At 45.5% G+C, this 22738-nt stretch overlaps 1 protein-coding gene across 1 annotated transcript in view; it reads left to right on the top strand.

The window, feature by feature from the left end:
• Positions 1–22738, top strand: part of PTPN3 (protein tyrosine phosphatase, non-receptor type 3) — a 183560-nt gene that overhangs the window by 80084 nt on the left and 80738 nt on the right. Inside the window, exons 3-10 of the mRNA XM_015420747.1 lie at positions 2762–2869; positions 2953–2995; positions 5925–6003; positions 6649–6693; positions 8712–8764; positions 16266–16386; positions 17399–17486; positions 22489–22577. Of these exons, the coding sequence (XP_015276233.1) occupies positions 2762–2869; positions 2953–2995; positions 5925–6003; positions 6649–6693; positions 8712–8764; positions 16266–16386; positions 17399–17486; positions 22489–22577 (626 nt within the window). The remainder of the gene's footprint in view (positions 1–2761; positions 2870–2952; positions 2996–5924; positions 6004–6648; positions 6694–8711; positions 8765–16265; positions 16387–17398; positions 17487–22488; positions 22578–22738) is intronic.

The raw sequence follows: 22738 nt of genomic DNA, 5'->3' as shown, positions 1-22738 counted from the left end.
TGGGGTTGGTTTGGGGTTGTTGGGGGGTTTTTGGTGGGGGGGTTTTTACACAGTGGCTGTCTTTATTTTCACGGAAGGAAGAGGATTCTTCTTGCTTGCTTTTGGAGGACTCTGGACGTGGTGGGTCACTTCCCCGAAGCTTCCCTTTCTCCTCCCTCCCCCCTCCCCCGATCTTTGCAAAAGAGAGACACTTGCAAAAATCAGGGTCTCCCCCCCAAAAAAAATGGGGGCCACGGCACGAACCCTCGTTTTGGAAGGGAATACCGGGAGATTGGAGGGAGGGGGAGGCTCAAAAAAGTGAATCTGACCCGGAGCGGGATGAGATGGGGGGGGTAAGGCAGCCGATCAGAAGGACTCAGTTGGGGGGGAGAGAGAGTGAGTAGTCGGTGGGGGGAAGCGGAGCCTCCTCGGAATGGCGAGCGGCCAACCCCGGAACGAAACGGACGAGGCGGCTGCGCTTCCGCAACCAATTGCAAACTCAATTTTGGGCGTCCCTGGTTCCGAAGCCGCTTCTGAGTTCGTTTGGTCCAGAAGCCGGTGTTTGCAATGCCCTGCGTGGATGCATGGAAACTTCTGCACAATCGATGCCGTGCGGGTCAATTGTGAATGGTCACAGAGGTGGTTTGAAATATCCAACACAAGGTGTTATCAATGTGGTTTCCTATACATATGTGGTAGTAAGCAAATTGTTGACCACATTTGAGGCAGCCTTTCTGAAGCCTCAAACCAACCAGAGGGCTATAGCATGTCTAAAGTCTCTGGAGGCATTAGATGAAAGTGAATGTAGTCTCTTTGATGCTGTTTGTGACAATGGCCACTCTTAGAGGAAACTGAAAACTTTGCAGAAGTGATGTAGTTGCCTTTCACATTAATTTGCCCCTGAACTGCAACAACGTGAGTTGAAATGACAACTGGTGAAATTTAGATTCATTGAAGGCCACAATGTGAAGTTTCTATATTTTCCTCTAATTTACTCAAAAGAAGTTCCATAGGAACTTTGAATGTTGTACTCTCTTTCTATTACATTTGTTGGTTCCCTTGAACGTTTGTGAATGTACTCACAATGAACTTTGTACACCAATATCCAGTGTAGCTGCTTTTTTTGGTAACTGGAAATTATAATTGAAGTTTACTGTATGTGAAAACGTCTTACCTAAGTGTGAGTTTGTACATATTAATATCTCATGCTGTGTCAATGGTAAATAGTAAAGAGTTATTAAACTCTTACTATTATTTGACAATACCATCATACAACAGACATCCACCAGTTTCCCCTATTATATGCTTGTAAATTATACGAAACATACACTCAAATATGCAAGGGAAACTGAACTCAGTAACACTGTAAGTTAGTGTGAAGAATCTGGAAGACTGCAGTCAGTGCTGGTCCCGACTTATCTTGCACTCTAGGCGAGGATCCCTTCTGGCGCCCCCCCGTGCGCCCACCATGGCTTGGACCCGTTAATTGGATCTGTACCCCAGACCTCCCGTTCTCCTAGCACCCATGCTCTTAACACTCACTTTTGCTTTTGTAACTTTGCCTGCTTTGCACATTTGGCTTCCACCAAGGAAGACTCTGCAAAGAAAGGCACTCGCAGTCACAAACAGCCTCTGCTTCTCACTTGCCTTGACAGTTCCTTGATGGGGTTGCCATAAGTCAGTTGCAACTTGAGTGTCCTTATGTAATAGCCCCCCCCAATTAGATTCTTCTTTGACTCAGCTGAGTGACCCTTCTGTGCCCAGAGGGCTAAGTTCTTTGGTGGAATTGGTGTTTGTATAATCAAAAAGATCATAACATGTTTAAAACTCAGTAGTGTTTGCAGCTGAACCAGGACAGTGGTGTGTGTGTGCCAGTTTGGCGCCCCTAAGGGCCGGCGCGCTCTAGGCGAGCACCTAGTTCGCCTAGTGAGTGAGCTGGCCCTGACTGCAGTGAAAGAATCAAGAAAATATCTTGTTGAGTACACGAGAAACTGCAAGTTAAAACACTTGTGACAGTAGCTGGCAACTGCAGAGTTCAGGGACTGTAGGACTACCTTTGATGACGTCACGACCTGGTGTTCAGGCTTTCCATATATAGGAGGTGGTGGAACTGTTCGCTGTTTGTGCTGGGGAACTAATAGCATATGCCAGAATCCTGCTGATCTAGATATTGTGTGATCATAGAGAGCAGCTTGTGGGTCAGCGCTTGCTATAAAGTGCTAACCTCTTCCACGTTTCTGCAGTCTACATAGCTCACTGCAGAGGCCCTCTGCTTCTAGAGTGCCATCATGGTTGCCCATTGTATGCTCTGCTGGACACTGGATCTCATCAGCACTTGGGTCTCATCAGCGCATGGGTTGCCTTTTGGTAACCATGCACCAACATAGACCGTGTGCAGTGTGGTAAATGTCACAGTAGTGATGTTTTGAAGGCGGACCTGGGTAACCCAAATCTATTAATCTTGAAACCTAATTATATCTTGTCTGTGCAAAGTGTTGTCTTACTGCATGCTGTGCATTTCAGAATTGCAAATCAGCTTTTTTTGGTATGTGATTAAGCTGATGGGGGAGGGGATTGTGCATGAACAGGCTCTGGCCTGTAGCTGAGTCATGTTCTAGAAGAGAAGTTTCCAGCACTGTTGTTTTAATGATTAAAATTCTTCCTTTCCCTCTATGTCAACCTCCTTTTAATGTGTGGGGGTTAGTAAATCTATGTTTAATTGTAACATTATCTAAGTTAGATTATTTTATTAAATATATCTCTGTTTCTTTTTGTTTTTCAGAAACAAGATACTGGTCAGGTCTTGTTGGATTTGACCTATGATCACTTAGGTGTGACAGAGAAGGAATATTTTGGTTTACAGCACTTCGAAGAGTCAGCAGATTCGCCCGTAAGGATAACTATTCATATTAAAAGTGTAGCTCTTTAAAATCTTTGGTCACTAGGCCGTCTAACATATTTCTGCTTTTGCAGAGATGGCTCGAATCCAACAAACCTGTACGAAAGCAGCTAAAAGGTAAGGCCTTAAAGTCTTTCTTCATCCTTGGAAACCTTTTAGGCCGAGGGGCAGGATAATAAATAAGATAAATAGTGAACTTAGTTGTAATGTGACTCTTATAAAATTGCTACAATGATCGGTGGTTAATACTGTTCTAACGAGTCGAAATATACTTATTTGCTGGGTCACTGCTTAGCCATAAAGACTACTAGGATCCCGCAAACAGTTCTGCAACACTGGAAAACGATGAAAGAGGCTGCAGTAAATCTTTGGGAATCCACTTCCCATGGTGATTTTAATGTTGCAGCCTTATTAATGCTTTTGGGGTATATTGCTGCACCCAGACGTTGCCCTTGTGGTGACCAAAAGTGCTTTTCATCACTGTTCCACGGCGAGAGCAGTTTTTATAATTCCTTTCTTCCAGGGCTTTTTTTGTAGAAAAAGCCCAGCAGGAACTCATTAGCATAATAGGCCACACCCAACAGCAGAAACTCATTAGCATACTATGCCACACCCCTGACAGGACATCTTATTTGCATATTAGGCCACACCCTGTGCCTTCCCTTGGCTTGCCCGGGTGCAAGAGCAAGCCAAGCTGGCCCTTGGGCAGGCCAGGGAAGGCACAGGGAGGCATTTAAATGCCTCCCTGATCCTTCCAGCCCCCCCCCCGCCTCAGAGTCACCAGGGGGGTCGCCCTCCAGGCCTTCCCTCTGTAGCCAGGCACGCAGAGGTTTTGGCTGTAGTGGGTGTGGCCAACTCTGAAGCCAGGCAAAACTCCATTCCTGTGCGTTCCTGCCCAAAAATAGCCCTGCTTTCTTCAGATTTAGATGGGGTAATCATAATCCTTCGGTCTGAAGAGAGATGAGTGTCCTATGTTCCATCTATGGACAGCTGGAAGATTCTTGAGATTATCTTGTATTCTGGGAGAACCTAGGAGTGATCATGATTGCGCTTCCGAATCCAAAACCGCATTATGTCCAAGGCATTATGTATTCGTGGGATTCCTTTAATTGTCAGCCTGTGATTGTTTTAAGTCAGAGTTAGGCCTGGGAGCGAACTAAAGGACAACATCAAGGAGATTAGTAACACCAGCATAGAAGTGGTTTCAGAGGGTGGTCATGTTGGTCTGCAGTAGAACAGCTAGGCAAGAGTCCGGTAGCATCTCCTAGATATGAGCTTTTGAGAGGCAAAGCTCCCTTTGGCAGGTGTCTGACAAAGGGAGCTTTGACTCTCAAAAGCTTATACCCTGAAAATCTGGTTGGTCTGTAGGGTGTTCCTGGACTCGTTCCAGAATTGAAGAGTCTTGATGCTCCAGTTTGGTGTCGTGGTTTGGAGTGCAGACTCTAATCTGGGAGAACTGTGTTTGATTCCCCCACTCCTCCACTTGCAGCTGCTGGTGTGACCTTGGGTCAGTCACAGCTCTCTCAGAGCTGTTCTCTCAGGAGCAATTCTTGAAAGAGCCAGGGGTCATTCTGTAGAAAAAGAAGTGCAGGAGCTCATTAACATAACTTATTATCATAACTTATTTGCATATGCCACACACCCTGACATCACCAGATGTGTGTCAGAAGGCAACACCCACCACTCAGGCTCCACTGGACTGTTTTGGATTGCTAGCTATCGGGGGGGGGGGGGGGAATGTGCGAAGCTGTGTGCAGATCTGTCCTCACAGTGGAGGGAGAGCTTGTACCTGAATAAAACTTGGTCTTAAAGGTGCCACTGGACTGTTTTGGATTGCTAGCTATGGGGGGGAGGCGGCAGATCTACCTTCACAGAGGACGGAGATTTTGTACCTGAAGGCAGGCCGGGGGGGTGTCTGCAACTTACCTGGCTTCTTCTTGCTCCTTGTGGCCCAACTGAGGGCTGCTGGGAGCAGGGGGCGGGGCTTGTTGCATGTGCCTGCCCCCTGGGCTCCTTACTGCCGGAGCTCCGCTCCTGTAGGAAATGACCCCTGGAAAGAGCCCTCAGAGGGTGTCCATTGTGGGGAAGGGAAGGAGATTGTAAAGCTGCTCTGAGACTCCTTTGGGTAGTGAAGGGCGGGATATAAATGCAATCTCTCCTCCTCCTCCCTCCTGACCTCTATGAAGGGTTCTGTACCAGGTTCCCTTGCTGACCTAAGCAAGAAAATATGCTGTCCAAGAAAGATGTTTAACTCTATTTAGTATTATGCTGCACAAGATGTTGCTCCTAGCTGGCTTCATCCGCCTCTCTTTTTGTCTTGCTTCATCCTGCCCTCCATTTAAAAGGAGCTGCATTTCATAATGAAAGTGTATTCTGTGATAAATGAATTGCAGACCCTGCTAAGTATTTGAATTCTTCCTATTGAAACAAAATCTGGTATTAGTGATGTGTTTTCCGTTTCAAGAAGAGGACGCCTCAGATTCTGTTTTCTTACTTAAAGGCACAGCAGCATGTGTTCAGCAAGTCTCTCAGAGAAAGAGAGAGAACCAACCTGATCTGGTGCCTTATGGTGTGGCATTTTTCCCCTCTAGAGCAGGGGTGTCAAACATAAGGCCCGGCGGCCGGATCCAGCCCGTAGGGGGGGGTGTGTGGGGGGGGGGGGGGGGGGGAGCCACTCCACTGTGGCTTCAGCGCAGCAGAACAACCTCATCTGCAGCAGTCAAGCATCGTGGGAGCACCTGCCCAGGGCTGCATGGCTGGCTCTCCAGTCCGCCCGTGTGGGTTTTCCTCTGCACCCTCCTCCCAGCCCAGGGGGCCTTGCAGTGAGGACACACCACCTTGGAGCTTACCAGCTGCTGCCCTTTATACAGTTTCTATCTCCGGTACCTGGCATTACGTTTTATGGCACCTGTGGCCCGGCCCGACAAAGTGACATTTATGTCAGATCCAGCCCTCGTAACAAATGAGTTTGGCACCTCTGCTCTAGAGCTTCTAAAAGATATATAAATGGAGAAGTAGATTGATTTAATCTTATTATACCTTGTAGGAGGTTTCCCTTGCAGCCTGCATTTTCGAGTAAGGTTTTTTATACCCGACCCTAACACACTGCAGCAGGAACAAACCAGGTAACTTTTTGTTCTCAAAATCCATAGCCACATTTTAAACTTCTGACATTCTGTTATCCTTGCATTCATAGGAAATACACCAGGACAGCTTCTTTTCCACATGCAGTTGGCATAAATTGATAGAATTTCATATTGGAAATAAATTATAAGGTAGAGCATCCCAGCAGAACAGGGTTAAGTATATGCCTAAACTGGTAAATACTGCCACAGCAGGTGCAAAATGGTTAATCTGGTGTAAATCTATCTAAGACCTGCTTTTAATCTTCTTTTTTTGTTTTTGCATATGTGTTACTCTAATGGTCTGGGAGTTAGGTTTGCAATGCCATGCAATCCTAGACAGAGTTACTCCAGTCTAATTCCATTGAAACCAAGGGGATTTGCACTGATAGTAAATTGAAGTCAGTGGGCTTAGACAAGTGTGGTTGTATTGAGAAATGTCCTCTTTATTCCCTCATTTCAGATAGAAGTACTAATTTATAAGCGTTCAGTGCACTGACCTATGTGGTCTTCATAACTGAACACTCATATGAGTATTGGGGGATAAAGTACCTCCTTCTCTCATGTTTATGTTTATGTCAGTATCATAAAATGGTTTAAAGTGGGAATGCTAAATATGTGACAATGTTTTCAAATTCTGATTTGTAGGCATTTATTCTTCTTGCAATTGAAGGCTGACATTTTGGAAGGAAGGTAAGAAATCCTTACTAAAGCAACTTTGATGTACTTGCTCAAGTGCTTAAGAACAGAAGAAACTGCTTTACTGCTCACTTGGGGGCAGAACCCTTTGAGACACGGGGGGTGCCCTTGTCAAAGCAGGAACAGCTGAGCTCCTGTAGGAATAGAATTTTTATATGGATATGCAAGACTAGTAGCTGGGCAGCCCAATGTTACCGCTGTATGAAATTGCAAGTTTCTTTCTGATGAGTAGGTGTAGTTATTAGAGTTGGATTCCAGTGCCTAAGGGACTGTGATTACCAGTACAACATTTTGTTGTATGATTGACTGCCTTGAGCCTTTGGAAAGGGCAGGATAAATATATTATAAATAACTAAACTACAAAGAATAAAAGGCACAATATTTTGGAATTCTGTCCAGTTCTGTGTTTATTTTTCACCTGTGGCAGTACTGGAATTGTATATGTAATCTTTATTGAATTTGTCTTATTCAAGATTGTTGATATGTTGGTTGTAGATCAACTCTGGATTACCTAAACTGGTACAACTGACTTTCTGCCATTTTTGTTTTCAGTACTAGGCAGAAACTTTCCACAAACGGAAATACTTTATTGCTTTCTAAAACAAACTCAAAACAAAAGAATTAATTTTTTAGAAGTCACACTTCATTGTACAGCTGTTTCAAGAAAATATGTTCGTGGTAGTTCCCTGTGATCTGCCTGAAATAATCTACAGGCCTGATACATGAGATATGAACTCAATAAATAGAAATGGTTTTTATGTGTTGGCTTATTATGATCATTGCCTTGTCATGTGCCTGGTAAAGAGGCAGCAGCTTTTTTCTTTAAAAAAAAAAACGAGCTTATTCTAATTTTCTGTGGTCTCTGTGCAGTCTGACATACAAGACTTCCATGTTGGTGCAGAAGGCAGCCTGGGAAAATTCTGGCCCAAAAATTACTGCTTAGATCCCTTGCCTGAGAGCCAAACTGTACAAAACGTGTGACATAAACTGGGTTGGGGGTCAATTGTAACGTCAGGGAGCTAAAGTTCCCAAATATTTGGGGTCCCAATTTGGCTCAGGAGTGTATCACCAGGGGTGGGGAGGCTTAAGCCTGTCTTCTCATGCTGTTTTCCTGAGCCAAAACAGCTTTTGGGGGCCCTGTTTGCCATGCTTTGAGGCACCTCATGCTGCAATCTGTACACAGGGAGTCCCACAGCAGGGCAAACAGGCCACTATACAGCCTTTTCGGCTCATGAAAATGGTGCAGGAGGGAAAGCTGAAGCCTCTTCTCCCCCTGCACGACTCTTCCAAGCTGAACTGAGCCCCAGAATGCTCGGGAACATCTCGTAAGGGAGGGATGAACACCTTCCCCTCCTGCTTTCTTCTGAGTCTCACACGACAAGTAGCTCTGGGATGCAGTGCCCTGGTAACAGTGTTATGCCTCCCTTGAACAGACGATGTAAGCATGGGTGCTCTGAGTGGGGCGGTGGGGGCGGCAGAGTGGCACACTAATGGGCCCTAAGCCTGGAGCATCTCAGCAGAATATTTCTCTATGAGGGCTCTTTGTCCTGTCTGCTGCAGACAGAAACACCACGTCAGTGGTCTCGCAGCAGGGGAGGACATTGGGGATCCTAGTCTCACACTGTATCTTTTGAGGGAGCTGATTGCAATGGGAGGAAGGAAGTGTGCGGAAGAAGGATTTGCCCCTTGCATAGAGATCTGCACAGAGGCATAGTAGCCTTTCTCAGGGAGGGCCTTTGAGCACCAGTTTTTACGCTAGAACTCTAGAACTTCCCAGAGTTGCCTTTTGTACAAGCACAGAACCCATGTGAAACTTTTCAGGACTGCTCAGAGAACACCAGTTGCACATATGCAAACTGTGGGGCTTGGAGGATGATATGTAAATGCTATCTAAACTTATTTTCTAAGCTTATATTAAAATATTATACATTAACCTCAGCAAGGAATGTTCATGCACTGTGTTGTCATTTGGCATATACTAGTTCAGACAGAATTCCTGCCTTTGCTTTCAGGTTGATGTGCCCTGTTAATTCAGCTGTTGTCCTTGCATCGTATGCTGTTCAGTGTAAGTAGTAACATTTGTTACTGCCAGCAAAATATTTGGATTGTATGTGAAGGTTGCAGATGTTTTGGCTCATATTGACTGGTCCCCCAGCCATTTCCTGAATGAGTCAGGTGGTATACTGCTTGTGAAAGCTGTATTGAAATTCAATATTGGTATGGGATCTTTAAGCAGGGAGCCTTTTAAATAGATTATTATGAGGATGTTTTGCAAACAGGATGCTCTCTAAAGAGCTTTGGTTCTGTCAGTGAGAAATACACCGTAATGTGTGCTTGACCTTCTTTTTGAAATTCCCGTGCGATCTTGTTATCCTTTGGCAGATTTGTATAGAACAGAAACTTCAGTGCTGTTTCTGTGTCATATTATCGGGTTAGTAAGAATGGAGGAGGGTCTGTGGCTCAGAGGTGGATCATCTGCTTGGCATGCAGCAGGTCCCAGGGTCAATCACCACCTTGTGGGCCCAGGGGCATAGAGGGGAGTGCAGGCAGGGAGAAAACCACCATACACAATGGTTTTGAAAACAAAAGGCCATAGCTTTATTGAATACACTGCAGGAGCATTGGTGCATCATGGGGACTGATCCAGAATCTGGCAATCTGCCTGCCGCCCCCTCCCCCACAAAAAAACTCCTCAAGGAGGTCCCCAGAAACACGGGGCATGGGCATGCTGGCACCATATCCCCAGCCAAAAGGATCTGCCCCAATTCCCAAATCGCCCATAGCTGTGATGATAAAATTAAACAAGTAATGAAAACTGTATCAACCGAAATGCAGGGAGGGTGGGTGGAAAAGCCGCTGCCGAAGAAACTGGGACAAGGTCAAGGAGGTGGTGAACTTCAATAGAAGAGTGGTGAGCGGGCGCAGCCCCCAGGAACGCCTGCAGCCCAGACCTTACCTGATTCAGCCCATGACACTAGGGGCTGTCCATCCCACCTCTGCAGGACTCCTCCCAATGCTGGACCATGCGGCTAGCCGGATGCAGCCTGCATGGCTGCCCGATGCTCCTGCCAAGCCCCGAAGCCCACAGAGGTGGTGACGGGGTAAGCCCCATACGCGTCATCGCCACAAAAGGATCAGGTAGTAGCCAATGTGAAAGGCCTCTGCCTGGAGTCCTGGAGGGGCACTGCCCATCTGAGTAGCTAATACTGACCTTGATGGACGGATGGTCTCATTCAGTCTGAGGCAAGGGGCAGGGGCTGTGGCTCAGAGGTAGGACATCTGCTTGGCATGCAGAAGTCCCAGGTTCAATTGCCACCATCTTTACAAAAGGATCAGGTACTAGCTGATGTGAAAGACCTCTGCCTGAGACCCTGGAGAGGCACTGCTAGTCTGAGTAGATAATACTGACCTTGATGGACAGATGGTCTCCTCCAGTATAAGGCTGCTTTATATGTGTTCTTTGGGAGGGGCTGTGACTCAGGAGTAGAACATCCGCTTGACATGCAGAAGATCCCAGCTTCAGTCCCTGGCATCTCCGGCTAAAAGGATCAGACAAAAGACCTCTACTTGAGATTCTAGAGAGCCACTGCCAGTCTGAGTAGACGATACCAATCTTGGTGGATCAGTGGCCTTATGCAATATAAGGCAGCTTCATGTGTTCGTGTTTACCCTTGCTTGTGGTGCCACAGGCTGCTGCAGTTGCTCCTTAGATGTGTTACGGTCTCTCTGGTATGGCTTCCCATTTTCCCACCAGTGTCTGTGTTTTCCCCCCATAATGAATTGTTTAAAGAGCTACCGTAACCTCTTGTGTCAGTTATGGCTTACCAGAAATAAGCGAAGGGAGTAAATCGTCCTGACCCTTAACCTCTAGAATTAGCATTAGCGAACTGGGTACTGCATACATCAGAGGTGCAGTTCAAAGGAAAGCTCAGAGCGGTGGCAGTGGGAAAAGGAGGAGGGGTGGGCAGGATGCTGGGGTGCCCCATATGGATCCCTTCTGTAGGTGATGAAGGCCGTAGCCTGCTGGACTGCTTTGCTCCAGCAGCTGTGACTGGGAGAGGGTCAGGTGGGAAATTCATAGATAGAGCCTTTCCCACTTTATCTGTGTGAGCTGTGTGAACGAATGAAATTCAGGATCTGGTTCTCATATTAGGATGCATTTTTCTTCTTCTTTGTTCTCTTCTCTCCCCTGCCTCTGAGACCTTCTGTGTGTAAAAACTGGGACCGATTTCCCCAGCCACGCGGCGGCATTTTGACCCACGGCTTTGCCCGATTTTGTCCGCGGTTTCATAATCCTCAAAAAACAGGATCACGAAACCACGGGGGAAATTGGGGAAAGCCGTGGGTCAAAATACGGCCCTGCGGCTTCGAGTGGGAAATTGACATGTACCATCGGGGCAAAGAGAGGAGCGAGCGCAGAGCAGCGGCTGTGGGAAATCGGTCTGGGATTTTTAATGACTGCAACTGAGGGATCCTGGCGATAGTGGAGATGAGAAAATGTGACCATGTCTTCCCTTGTGGAATGAATTAGATTTAGGTTTTTTTAAACAATAAAAGGCAATCAGACTAGACTTTTATTGCCACTGGTTTCCATTTTAGAGAGGATAAAATTATGCCTTCTATCGAATTGCTGAGAACTGCAAAATAAAATCCTTGATACTTTCATTGCATTCTTCCCCTGGGATGTTCCCATCCTACCCAGCCTCTGTTGTAGGTTAAGCTGAGAACATGTGACTTGCCCAAGGTTACCCAGTAAGATTCAGGAGTGAGCAGAGATTTGAATTCTGTCTCCCTATTCCGGATCCAGCCTTCAAACCGGTTCACCCCACCAGCTCTCTACTGTGTAATTAAAATTTTGCAAAAATCCTTTCTGCTCACTCTGAAACAAAGTTATTAGCCAGAAAGCTTCATGCAGTAAATAGCGTAAGAACTGGTGTGTGTGTGTGTGTGTCAAATACTCAGTCTTCAGTCAAGCTGTTCTGTAAGCGGCAATGCCTTCCATTTGTCCTTTGTTTTAAATGATTTTCTTTTTTTCTCATTAGCACTGTCCATTGATGTTACCTATATTTTGTTAACTGTACAGCTGATGTAACTCAGATTCATTTGCCAGCCATTCCAGTGCTCCAGAATGAATGTGGCAGCTTCCCTTCTAAATTAAGTTGCGGTGTCATGTGAGAGATTTGCCATTTGCCTTGTTTGGGAAGGGTTAATGTTTGACAAATTTTATTCAAGTTAATGTTTAACTGCTTAGTAGTTTATCTGAACTTGCCAGCAAGATCTAATCGACTTGCTACCAAAGCTGGCTTCAAAGGCATGTATCTGCACGTTTCTTTATAATGGTTGCCACCGATGCAGGCAGTAGGTTTCCTTGTGTCCAGGCACAGCCAGTTTGCTGTAGTGGTTAGGAGTATGGACTCTGAGCTGGGAGAACCAGATTTGATTCTCCACTCCTCCACGTGCAGCTGCTGGTGTGACCTTGGGTCAGTTACAAGTCCTTTCAGAGCTGTTCTCTCAAAGGCAGGAGAGCTCTCTCAGCCCCACCCACCTCACAGGGTAGGGTGTCTGTTGTGGGGAGGGGAAGGGAAAGGAAAGGAGACTGTAAGCCACTCTGAGACTCCTTCGGGTAGTGAAGTGCAGGGTATAAATCCAATCTTTTCTCTCTCTCACTAGTGAGCATGATTCCAAATTTTTGGGTTGCAGAACTAGCTGTCTCCCAGTTTGCAATTTGAAAAATATTGAGTGGAGGAAATGGTTTTGTGTGCTTAATCAGAACATTTTATGGCCCTTTGCTTGGTGAGAACAGTCCTGTCTCACAACACCAGCTGCTTTTGAGACTCTTTAAAGCTGATTCTGGTGTGGAGGAGTTGCCGCTTGGCGCTTGGGGCAAGTTTAAAATGCAGGAAATCCCTCGTCTGTGCATTCAAGTGACGGGTTTGAGACTGTGTAGGGTAGCGGTTAAGAGTGTTGGACTAGGATCCGAGAGAGACAGGTTTGAATTCCAGATGGTGCCATGGAAGCTCCCTGGGTGACCTTGGGTCAGTCACTCTCAGCCTAACCTACCTCACAGGGTTGTTGTGGGGATAAAATGGAGGTGAGGAGAATGATGTAAGCCACTTTGGGTTCCCACTGGGGAGAAAGGTGAGGCATAAATGAATTTTAAAAATAAATAATTTAATAAACTGTAACTGATAGTTAGGGAAATATACCCCCCCCCGGGTCTGGGAAAGATGGCAGCATGGTGGTGGTGGTGGTGGTGGGAATACAAAAGCAGGATGAACAGAGGTCATGAGATGCTCTCCGAAACAGCACTGCTCTTTCGATGCTAAGTCAGAGCAGAACATATGTGCGGAAACAGGCCTGGGGGGAATGAGCACTAGAAGGTGGGTCCATCTGCCCAGTGCTGCTTTGACCTGCCCCTTCTCCCCATCACGCAACTGCTGTGGCCCATCCCTACCTCACAAAAAGAGGAAGGCATCTCTGCCAGAAGGAAGGGCTTATAGTAGTTGGTTGTTAGTTCTGTGTTCCTCATAACTTGAGGGCAAATGTTCATGCTCCTTGTTATTTATTCTTTGAGTAATCAGCCGGTTGTGGAGACCAGGGAATTACTAGGCATACAAAAGAAGTAAAAAGTCATGCAGTGAGATAACCCTTATAGTGACTGGTCAGTCTGTGGTCCTTAACATTAAGCTATATATGAATTGTTGTTCTCTGTGTTGATTTTTTCCATTTTCAACAAGAAAAGCAATCTTTCACAAGAGGATCATAAGTTCTGTTTCAGCGTTTAAACTTAATATTTGCATTAGGTTAAGATTTCATTTTGATCTGATTATTTTTAAGGGATTAATTTTGGTTAAAAGTTTAGAAACTACTTAAATTTCCCTTGTTCATCTTTTTAAAATAATTGAATTTTATTCTCTGTGTTCTTCTCTAGTTATGCTATCCTGCATTGATTTGATTTCCACATGGCTCCCTGACTGCTCCATTAACTCAGTATCTAGGTGTCCAAAATAAACAGCTGGATGCTCTTTTGAAATGCAGGAGCAGCAGATTAAACTGTGTGTTTAATTCTTATTGATGTGGCCCCTTTGGTTTTGTTTTTACATGGTAATTTTATGGAAGGATTACATTTATTACACTGAAGTGGCTGAAAGGATAAAGAAGCTAAACCATTGAGCATGTGGGTAAATGTCAGGGAAAGAACACAGATAGTACAAATGATATTCAGGAAATAGCTGTTCTTTGCTCAGTTCTTTCCAGGAAGACTCTGAGCAATTTCCTATCTAGTGCTGGAGGCACAGCAGCTCTGAACGGCTCTCTGCCGGCACCTGAAGGCTGCTTGTCCGGAGAGAAGGAGGCTTTGATATTGCCCAGCCGTGGCGACTGATACATTGGAAATGGGAGGGAGCAGAAGTAGTTAAGAGTTCTAAAATGTTGTGAGCCCCGCAGCAACATCTTCTGGTGGTCCCCGGCCCCTCTCAACTAGGGGGAATGAGCTCCCATGTGAGATCAGGGCCCTGCGGGACCGTTTACATTTCCGCAGGGACTGCAAGACGGAGTTCTTTCGCCAGGCTTTTAGTTAGGGTGGCGGAATGTTGTTATATTTTATTGGCAGTTTAAATGTTTTATGAACATAAGAACATAAGAGAAGCCTAAGCCGAGAGGGTGTGGCTTAATGAGTGGTCCCCCGAGTGAGCCTCATGGCAGTGTGAGGATATGAACCTGGGTCTTCCAGATCTTAGCTCAACACTCTGAACACCATACCACACTGGCATTCTGCCAGTCCTTCTCATCTCAGGGCAGTGCTGCCTTTACTTATTTCTTAGAATAATAGAATCACAGAGTTAGAAGGGGCCATACAGGCCAACCCCCTGTTCAATGCAGGATCAGCCTAGAGCATCCCTGACAACTGTTTGTCCAGTCACTGCTTAAAGACTGCCAGGGCGGGGGAGCTCACCACTCCCCGAGGCAGCTGATTGCACTGTTGCACAACGCTCAGTGTAAATGTTTTTCCTAAGATCGAGCTAGTACCTTCCCGCCCTTAATTTAAACCCATTATTATGAGTCCTATCCTCTGCTGCCAACAGGAACAGCTAGAGATGTAAAATTTCAGGAAATTTTGAAGCTTGGGAAAAAATGGAGATTTTCGGAAAAATTGAAAAAAATGCTACATTAGCATTTCTTTTGTCTTTTCTAGATTGAAAGTCATTCTGTTACTTTAGGAACATAAAATATGACTATGGACATTTTTACTTGGCATGAAATTATCACAACTAGCATATTAAAAATATAGTGTATCCAAACAATTATTACAAACAGAATACCCACCCACATGCAAAAACAAAACTGAAACTTTTTTATTTTCTTCTGACAATCGCACCTCCTAAAGGAAGAAATGCATCTTGTTCTTGCATTGGAGAGTTCAGTTTGTAACCTAGGACTTGCTTGTCCTCAGTGCACAGAAATTAGATCAATCTGATACCATATATATATAGTTTAGAAATGATTTGGAAAATATTTGAACACCTTGTCTTAAAATATTTTATTCATCATGTTAAAATAAAACGTTCCATAATCAAATTTTTTTCCTTTTCTTTTCTTTTTTCAATCTTTCCAATTTTTCGGAAAAAAACAAAAAAGGATATAAATGCAATAAATAAATAAATAAGCAAGCCATTTTGAGGGCTTTAGGGTCAAAACGTGGGATGCAAGTCAAATAAGTTCTAGGAAGTAGGTTGAAGAAAGAGCTTCTCCAGATCCTGCCTTTGACAGGCAAGCCGACTTTTGACCTTGACCACCATGGCTGGGGCTCTGGCAGCGTGAAGCCCTCCTCTCTTGCGTGGAGTAGTCAAAATGAAGGAGCAGTTGTTCTGCACTATGTGGCATGGCTCCTGCACTGTCCTCTACTTTCATCTTTGTGGTATGTCATGCCTGAGACCGTTTTTTGTTTGCGGTGTTTTTTCCAGTTCTGTAAACCTAGTCCTACTGTATTGTTTGTTGGAGGTCTTTGCTCTTTGGTTGAACTGAACTGGACACGTTTCAGCAGATTCTGGCCATGTGTGTTATCATAACAAATTTATGATAACATGATAGAGGTGGTAGCAATTGTAGTTAGTACTGTAGTAATTTATAGTTTGCTTGCCTCGCAGAGCCATGTTAGAACACATCTTTGCTTGTCTCGCTGAAGATGGAATAGGACAAGTGTTATGAACCATTTACTCAACTTGTTCTATGGATTTACAGAAACGTAAATCCGATATGTGTATTTATGTAGTTACATTTACTGAGATGTGCAATTTGTACAGTATATATACAAATAAGTTGCATTTTAGATTTTGTAATCCAGTTTGTATTCCAGTGAGAAAGGTGAGCTATAAATGAAGTTGGTAATAAATGAATTGTCATTTATGGTATCCCTGGCAGGCATTCTCAAACAACCTGTTGGGTGGAGGTGAAGCAGGAATTTTCATAGCAGTTAAGAGCATTAGTCAATGCTTTGCAAAATACCTTTCTTACACTGCAAAGGCAACTGTATCTTTTTATTGTGTTCTTTTCTTCCCCGCTAAAAGCTCAGTTTGGAGACTACAATTCTTTCATCCATCTCCCAGGATATCTCTCAGACTACCGCTTTGTACCCGAGCAAAATAAAGATTTTCTAGCCAAAGTAGAATCATTACACGAACAACACAGGTAATTGCAGTTTTGCATCCTCAATTACCTTTCCCCTCTACCTCGTTATTCAAGAGTATACAGAGTATACAGCTACGTCGCATGCTGCTTTTTGCTTTTTCTAAGCTAAGGAGACAGCTGGCTTCTCCGGCAAAGGGAGCTTTGACTTTGTCAAAGCTTGGCCTCTCATAATACCCCAAAGCTTGGCCTCTCATAATACCCCAAAGCTTGGCCTCTCATAATACCCCAAGAATCTTGTCGATCTCTAAGCTGCTACTGGACTGGAATCCAGCTGTTCCTGAGAGCAGAGGACAGTGTGGGTAAAGCTACAGGGCAGCCCTTTCTCCAGGGGTCTGCTTTCACCCTCTGGCGCTTCTTTCCATTGCCGGTACTGGAGAGGAGCCAGTTGAAGAAATTTACTCCACTACACATTATGACGGGAAAGATGGGAAATGACTCAGACTGATTTTGCACAAGGAGCTGCGCCGCTGTCGCGCCTCCCTTTGCCCCGTTTCCATTGGTCAATTTCCCACTCGAAGCTGCACGGCTGCATTTTGACCCATGGCTTCGCCCGATTTCCCCCGTGGTTTTGTGATCCTCCAAAAACAGGATCACAAAACCTTGGGGGAAATCGGGCGAAGCCACAGGTCAAAATGCGGCTGTGCAGCTTCGAGTGGGAAATTGACCAATGGAAATGGGGCAAAGGGAGGTGTGACGGCGGCACAGCTCCTTGTGCGAAATCAGCCTCATTTAGTCAGAATGTCTTCCTATCTCTGCCGAATGTCTCAGGAAAGGGGGGAATATTATATATGAGGGGGACAAAGGTTGATCTGGTATGATAGGAGTATGAGCGAATCACTTTTGAAATTCATATTTCATGATTTTAATGTGAAAAGGGATCTGATCTTTTTTTTAATCTATACTTAGAATGTATTTGGATAATGATATTCAGAAAACTTCCCTCATAGATGAATGATTTCTCCATGATGTTAATATTTTATTGCAGTAATATTTTATTGACTTCCCCCCCCAGTGGCCTCAAAAAATCAGAAGCAGAGTCCTGCTACATCAACATAGCACGAACGCTTGAATTCTACGGAGTAGAATTACACAGTGGTAGAGTATGTTTACTATGTCGCTTTACATTTAGAGTATTTTTAAGATGGCTCTGTTGCTGGGAATGGGGACTATAAATCCAGGGTTCTGAAATGACAACTTCTAGACAAAGCCAGAATAATTACTATCTGCTCTTAATTGAGGGCTTGAGTTATTGTTTTGTGCCTTTTTTTGGCATGTTAATAATCTTGGTATGGCAAAAAGCAGGGCTTTTTTGTAGAAAAAGCCCAGCAGGAACTCATTAGCATACCCGACAGCAGAAACTCATTAGCATATTAGGCCACACCCCTAACAGCACCACTCATTAGCCTATTAGGCCGCACCCACATGTTACCAGAAGTGTGGTCATTCAGCCACACCCACCTTTTGCTTCTTATTCTGTTTACCTTGTTTGTTGTCAAAACCCAGAGCTTTTTTTGTAGCAGGAACTTCTTTGCATGTTAGGCCACACACCCCTAATGTAGCCAATCCTAATGAGTTTCTGCTGTTGGGTGTGGTCTATTATGCTAATAAGTTCCTTCTGGGCGTGGCGAACTCAGGAGCCAGCCGGAACTCCGTTCCTGTGCGTTCCTGCCCAAAAATAGCCCTGGCAAAAAGTATTCCCATCCACAGTGAAAGTTGGCTGCTTCATTCCAGGAATGTGGCAGTATGCTGTGTTGTTGAAATCTTAGTTTGTGTACTGCATGCCACTTCAGAATGTATTCGATTCTGCTATTAAAAGCAATACATGAAAGCCGTGTGAGCAATATAAGAAGAGAGTTTTCTACAGAATTATTATAGTAAACAATTTTGCATATATATCTTTATTGACTTTTCATTATTTTTGTCACCGATGTTTTGTTTGGATTTCCGAAATTCAATACAAACTGGGTTGGGGTTTTCTTTGGTAGTCCGTAAGCTGCCTTGGGTGCCACAGGGAGAAATGCAGCCTAAAATGCTTAAATAAATAAAATACCTACTTTAGGTTTGCCCTACTGCCTATATAGTCTCAGTGAGAAAAAAATGGGGTGAATAGTAGACTATCTGCCCCTGCTACCAGATTTCAGGCTGTTTTTGAAAGTCTGCCAGGGGTGCAGGTACCATATTTCTTCCCAGCACTGTCTCTGAGCGATTCTGCATTGGCTTTTCCCTCTGTTGTTTTACCAAAGGTGCAGCTCAAAACCACATTCAGATACCCCGGGGCAATGCTGTACTGACTGTGAAGTCCCCCCGAACGGCCATAAATCTATGCAGAAGGTACCAGAGAAAGTGAAAGTGGCATGCAGTGTAGAGGGTACCATAAAATCTGATGATCAAAGAAAGTGGAAGTGCAATGCAGAGGGGGAATTTCTGTTCCAACCTGGGTTTGCTAAAACAACGGAGGGAAAAGCCAGTGCAGAATCACCCTCTCTTGGAGTGCTCAAAGCAGAAGGTGGGAGTTTCCACATCAGCCACTTTCCCCCCAGTGCTTTGCACCAGTTCGTGCAGCTGCTGTTCCTGAAGCACAAGGCCAAACTCTCTCTCGACCTCCGGAGCTAGTTACACAGTCATCTGGATTCGGGCCATGGTAAATTGTATTGTAACTAGTATAGCACCCTGTGATACAATGAGTTGTAATTATTTTTTATTTCCTTCAATTAAGTGTTGCTGTTTCGTTTTTCTCCTTGCTGGGGACTCAAAGCAGCCAACAGAGAAACAGGAAGATATAATTCTGTCAACCAAACAAGAGAAATGCAGGGTAACTCCTGAGCTGTTTCTGGATCCACTGGGCTGACTCACTTGGCTGCAGGGTGTGAGCTGTGGGCTAAGAGCCAAAGGCCAAGAGTCTTTTGGCTTTGCCCCTCTTCTCTGTGGCCATGCCAAGGCTAGATAACTGTAACAGGAAGGGAAACAGAAGCTCATCTCAAACCTTGTTCAACTTTTCCCCATAGAAATCTGGTGTGTGTGTTGATTTGTTCTGGAGAAACGAGGTCTATTGCAGTTTAGGTTGTTGTTGAGGGTTGCGGCAGTGATTACAACCAGGGGTCGTTTCGTAGAAAAAGAGCTAGGGGAACTCATTAGCATAACTCATTAGCATATGCCACACCCCCTGACATCACCGGAAGTGTGTCATAAGGCCACACCCCCTGACATCACCGGAGGTGTGTCATAAGGCCACACACCCCGCCCCCAACGGTCCCGACCGCCGCCGCCGGCCTTGCAGCTCCACTGCTGAGCCCCATGAGGGGCCCGGCGCTGGACCTGCAAGGCCGGCGGGAGTGCGAGGAAGCCCTGCGAAGGCCCTCCCTGGCCCCAGGCAGGAAGGGGTGGGGAGAGGCAGGGAGGAAGCAACTTACCCTCCCTCTTCTCCTGTCTCCTCCTGGCTGAATGAGGGCCGGAAGCGGGGCGGCCGGAAGCAGGGGGCGGGGCTTCGTCATGTGCCCCGCCCCCCGTACCTCACCCGGGGGAAATGCGATCCCCCCGAAATGACCTCTGATTACAACTCATTGTATTGGAGTATGCTACACTATTTAAAATGTGGAATTGACTAGCAGAGGAAGTACTGATGGCCACAGGCATAGACAGCTTTAAAAGAGGATTAGACAAGTTCATGAAGGAGAGGTCTATGAGTGGCTACTAGCCACTAAAGGGAACCTCCACATTCATAGGCAGTAAACCTCTGAATCCCAGAGCCAGGATGCAACATCAGGGGAGAGCCTCAGCCTCCATGCCCTATTGTTGGCCCTCCAGAGGAACTGGTTGGCCACTCTGTGAGACAGGATGCTGGACTAGATGGGACCACTGCTCTGATCCAACAGGGCTCTACGGATGTTCTTAGTGATAAAAGTGAGCAGGACTCAGGGTAGACAGGTCTCAGCAATATCCATCACCCTATTCAAGCCATATCATCACAGTGTTCAGAGTTACAGATAAATATCTACTTTGCTCACTGTTCAGGGTCAGAACTTGTTACTGGTTTCTGGTAACTGCAGCATCAGGGTACCCTGTTTTCTCCTCACCTCGTCAGCTTTCTCCATGGCTGCCTATATAAACCGATGGAAGTAAATCTATAGCATCATCTGTTCTTATTTTGCTTTCCCTGCTCATAGTGTGAATATTCACCAAGAAGGCAGGAGAATGTTCTGCGTGGGCACTGATGCATAACCAGTAGATGAGCCGCGTGAGGATGCATGACCTCCGAATTTAAAATAAGAGGCCGAAGGGGGACAGACGGGGCAGAGGATTGCCTCTCCCTCTAGCCATTGCTCTTAATAAAGCAAGATGGTGGGATCTGATGACTTGTACTGGACTCCTGTACATTTTTGGAGGCAGCTCCTTGACTTTATCATGCCATTCCTGCAGTTGGGTACATTCTCCTTCTCACTGACATTTTATTGTTCATTATCCCTTGTGGTGGTCCTGCATTGCCAACTGAAAAGCAATGCACACAAGAACTCCATGATCTCCTTAGCTGTACATTTTAAAAATTTATTTCGTTTATACCCTGTCTCTTCTCCCCAGTGGGGATCCAAAGAGGCTTATATAATTCTTCTCTCCATTTTATCCTTACAAAAGCCCTGTGAGGTAGATCAGGATGACTGTGTATCTGGCCCGAGGTCACCCAGCAAGCCTCCATGGCAGTGTGGGTATTCAAGCCTGGGTCTCCAAATCCTAGTCCAGTGGTCTCCAACATGGTGCCTGCCCTTTCCTGGCACCCCACAAGTGCTGCTAGAAAGTAGGCGGGGCCAGGTTGGGCACTTGCCCAGCAGGGCTTCTGATTGGCCACTGGAGATCTGATTGGCTGGCCCTGAATTGATAATGTTTCAACGGCAGCTGCCACTGCTCCTCTTTTCAAGTGTATTTTTCAAAATACATACCCCCCCCCCCAGCATTTGGGCTTCCTCGGTGTGTGTGGCTCTGCTCCTGCAGCACCCCTTTTGTGATTGGCTGCACCTCCCATGGCAGCCACTTTGTGGTTGCACCCACCAACCCTGTGTCAGAATTCCAAAGATACTAACAGGCTTAAAAAGGTTGTGGACCCGTGTCCTACTCTGACTGACTGCTGCACCACACTGGTTCTCATTTCTCACAGGACGCTGCTGTACTGGTCACCTTTGTGTTATGCTTCCACAGAATATAGAAACTGTTACGTTCTGCTGTCCGGGAGACTTCCATTTCTTCATTGCCCTTATACAGAGAAATTTCTACATTGCCCTTATATAGAGAAATTAGCAATAAGGATCACTTCGGAAATTGTCCCCCTCTTATTTTGTCCCAGGATTTTAGAATTCTGAATTGCCAGAACACTGACGTCTGAATCTGTTCATAAGTAATTAACAATGAGGATTCTGAGTGTACAAATCAAGAAGAGCTACAGACTGTCTAAGAACCATAGAATCATAGAGTTGGAAGGGGCCCTACAGACCATCTAGTCCAACCCCCTGCCCAATGCAGGACCAGCCTAGAGCATCCCTGACAAATATTTGTCCAGCCTCTTCTTGAAAGCTATCAGTGAAGGGGAGTTAACCACCTCTCTAGGTGGAGGAGGGAGGAAAGCCATTACACTAAACTAAGATGCAAACCAGATAAGATACAGTCAGATCTTCCCGGAGGCCTTTTTTCCCCAAAAAGGGGAGGGGGCACAGACAGGAATCAGATAAGATGGAAGGTTACAGTGTGAGGGGGAGGGTGGCTAACTCTTCCCTCTGCATGAATTGATCTCCCCCCCCCCCCCCGATGTTGTTGTCCCTGGTAAGGGAAAGACAAAATGAGCAGTGGTGGCATCAGTCTAGGAGGGGAAAGGGGGGTGGTCTTTTCAGTCCCCACATTGTGGCCCAGTCCTGTTTCTCCTTAAAGTCTGCTTGGAAGAGCTGTTCACTGACTTTCCACTGTCACATCTGGAACAAAAATGGAGCAGAACTGGGAGGGGGAAGGGAATCCATTCATTGTTAATTCATATTCACTTTTCCCCCTTCTGCCATTTAGAAGGTCTTAGTTCTGCATCTTCCCAACTTACCAGTTTCTTCTGTGGTGTGTTCTTATTTCTAGGATCTGCATAATCTGGACCTGATGATTGGGATTGCTTCAGGGGGTATTGCTGTATATAGAAAACTTATTTGCACAAGCTTCTATCCATGGTAAAATAATTTTGTAATTCATATATGAATAGAGTTTTCTGTATCTTCTGAACTTGAAAATAATCCTTTGTTTTTGGCAGCGACCTCAGCAGTTTTGGTTTGGCTGCCATTTTCAGAATATCTGAGACTCACGGGTTTCTGTGTCACTCCATCACTGATGC

The sequence above is a fragment of the Gekko japonicus genome, unplaced genomic scaffold (genome assembly GCF_001447785.1).
Source record: "Gekko japonicus isolate JY-2015 unplaced genomic scaffold, Gekko_japonicus_V1.1 scaffold438, whole genome shotgun sequence".
NCBI lineage: Eukaryota > Metazoa > Chordata > Lepidosauria > Squamata > Gekkonidae > Gekko > Gekko japonicus.
This window is presented reverse-complemented; position numbering and strand designations above follow the sequence as displayed.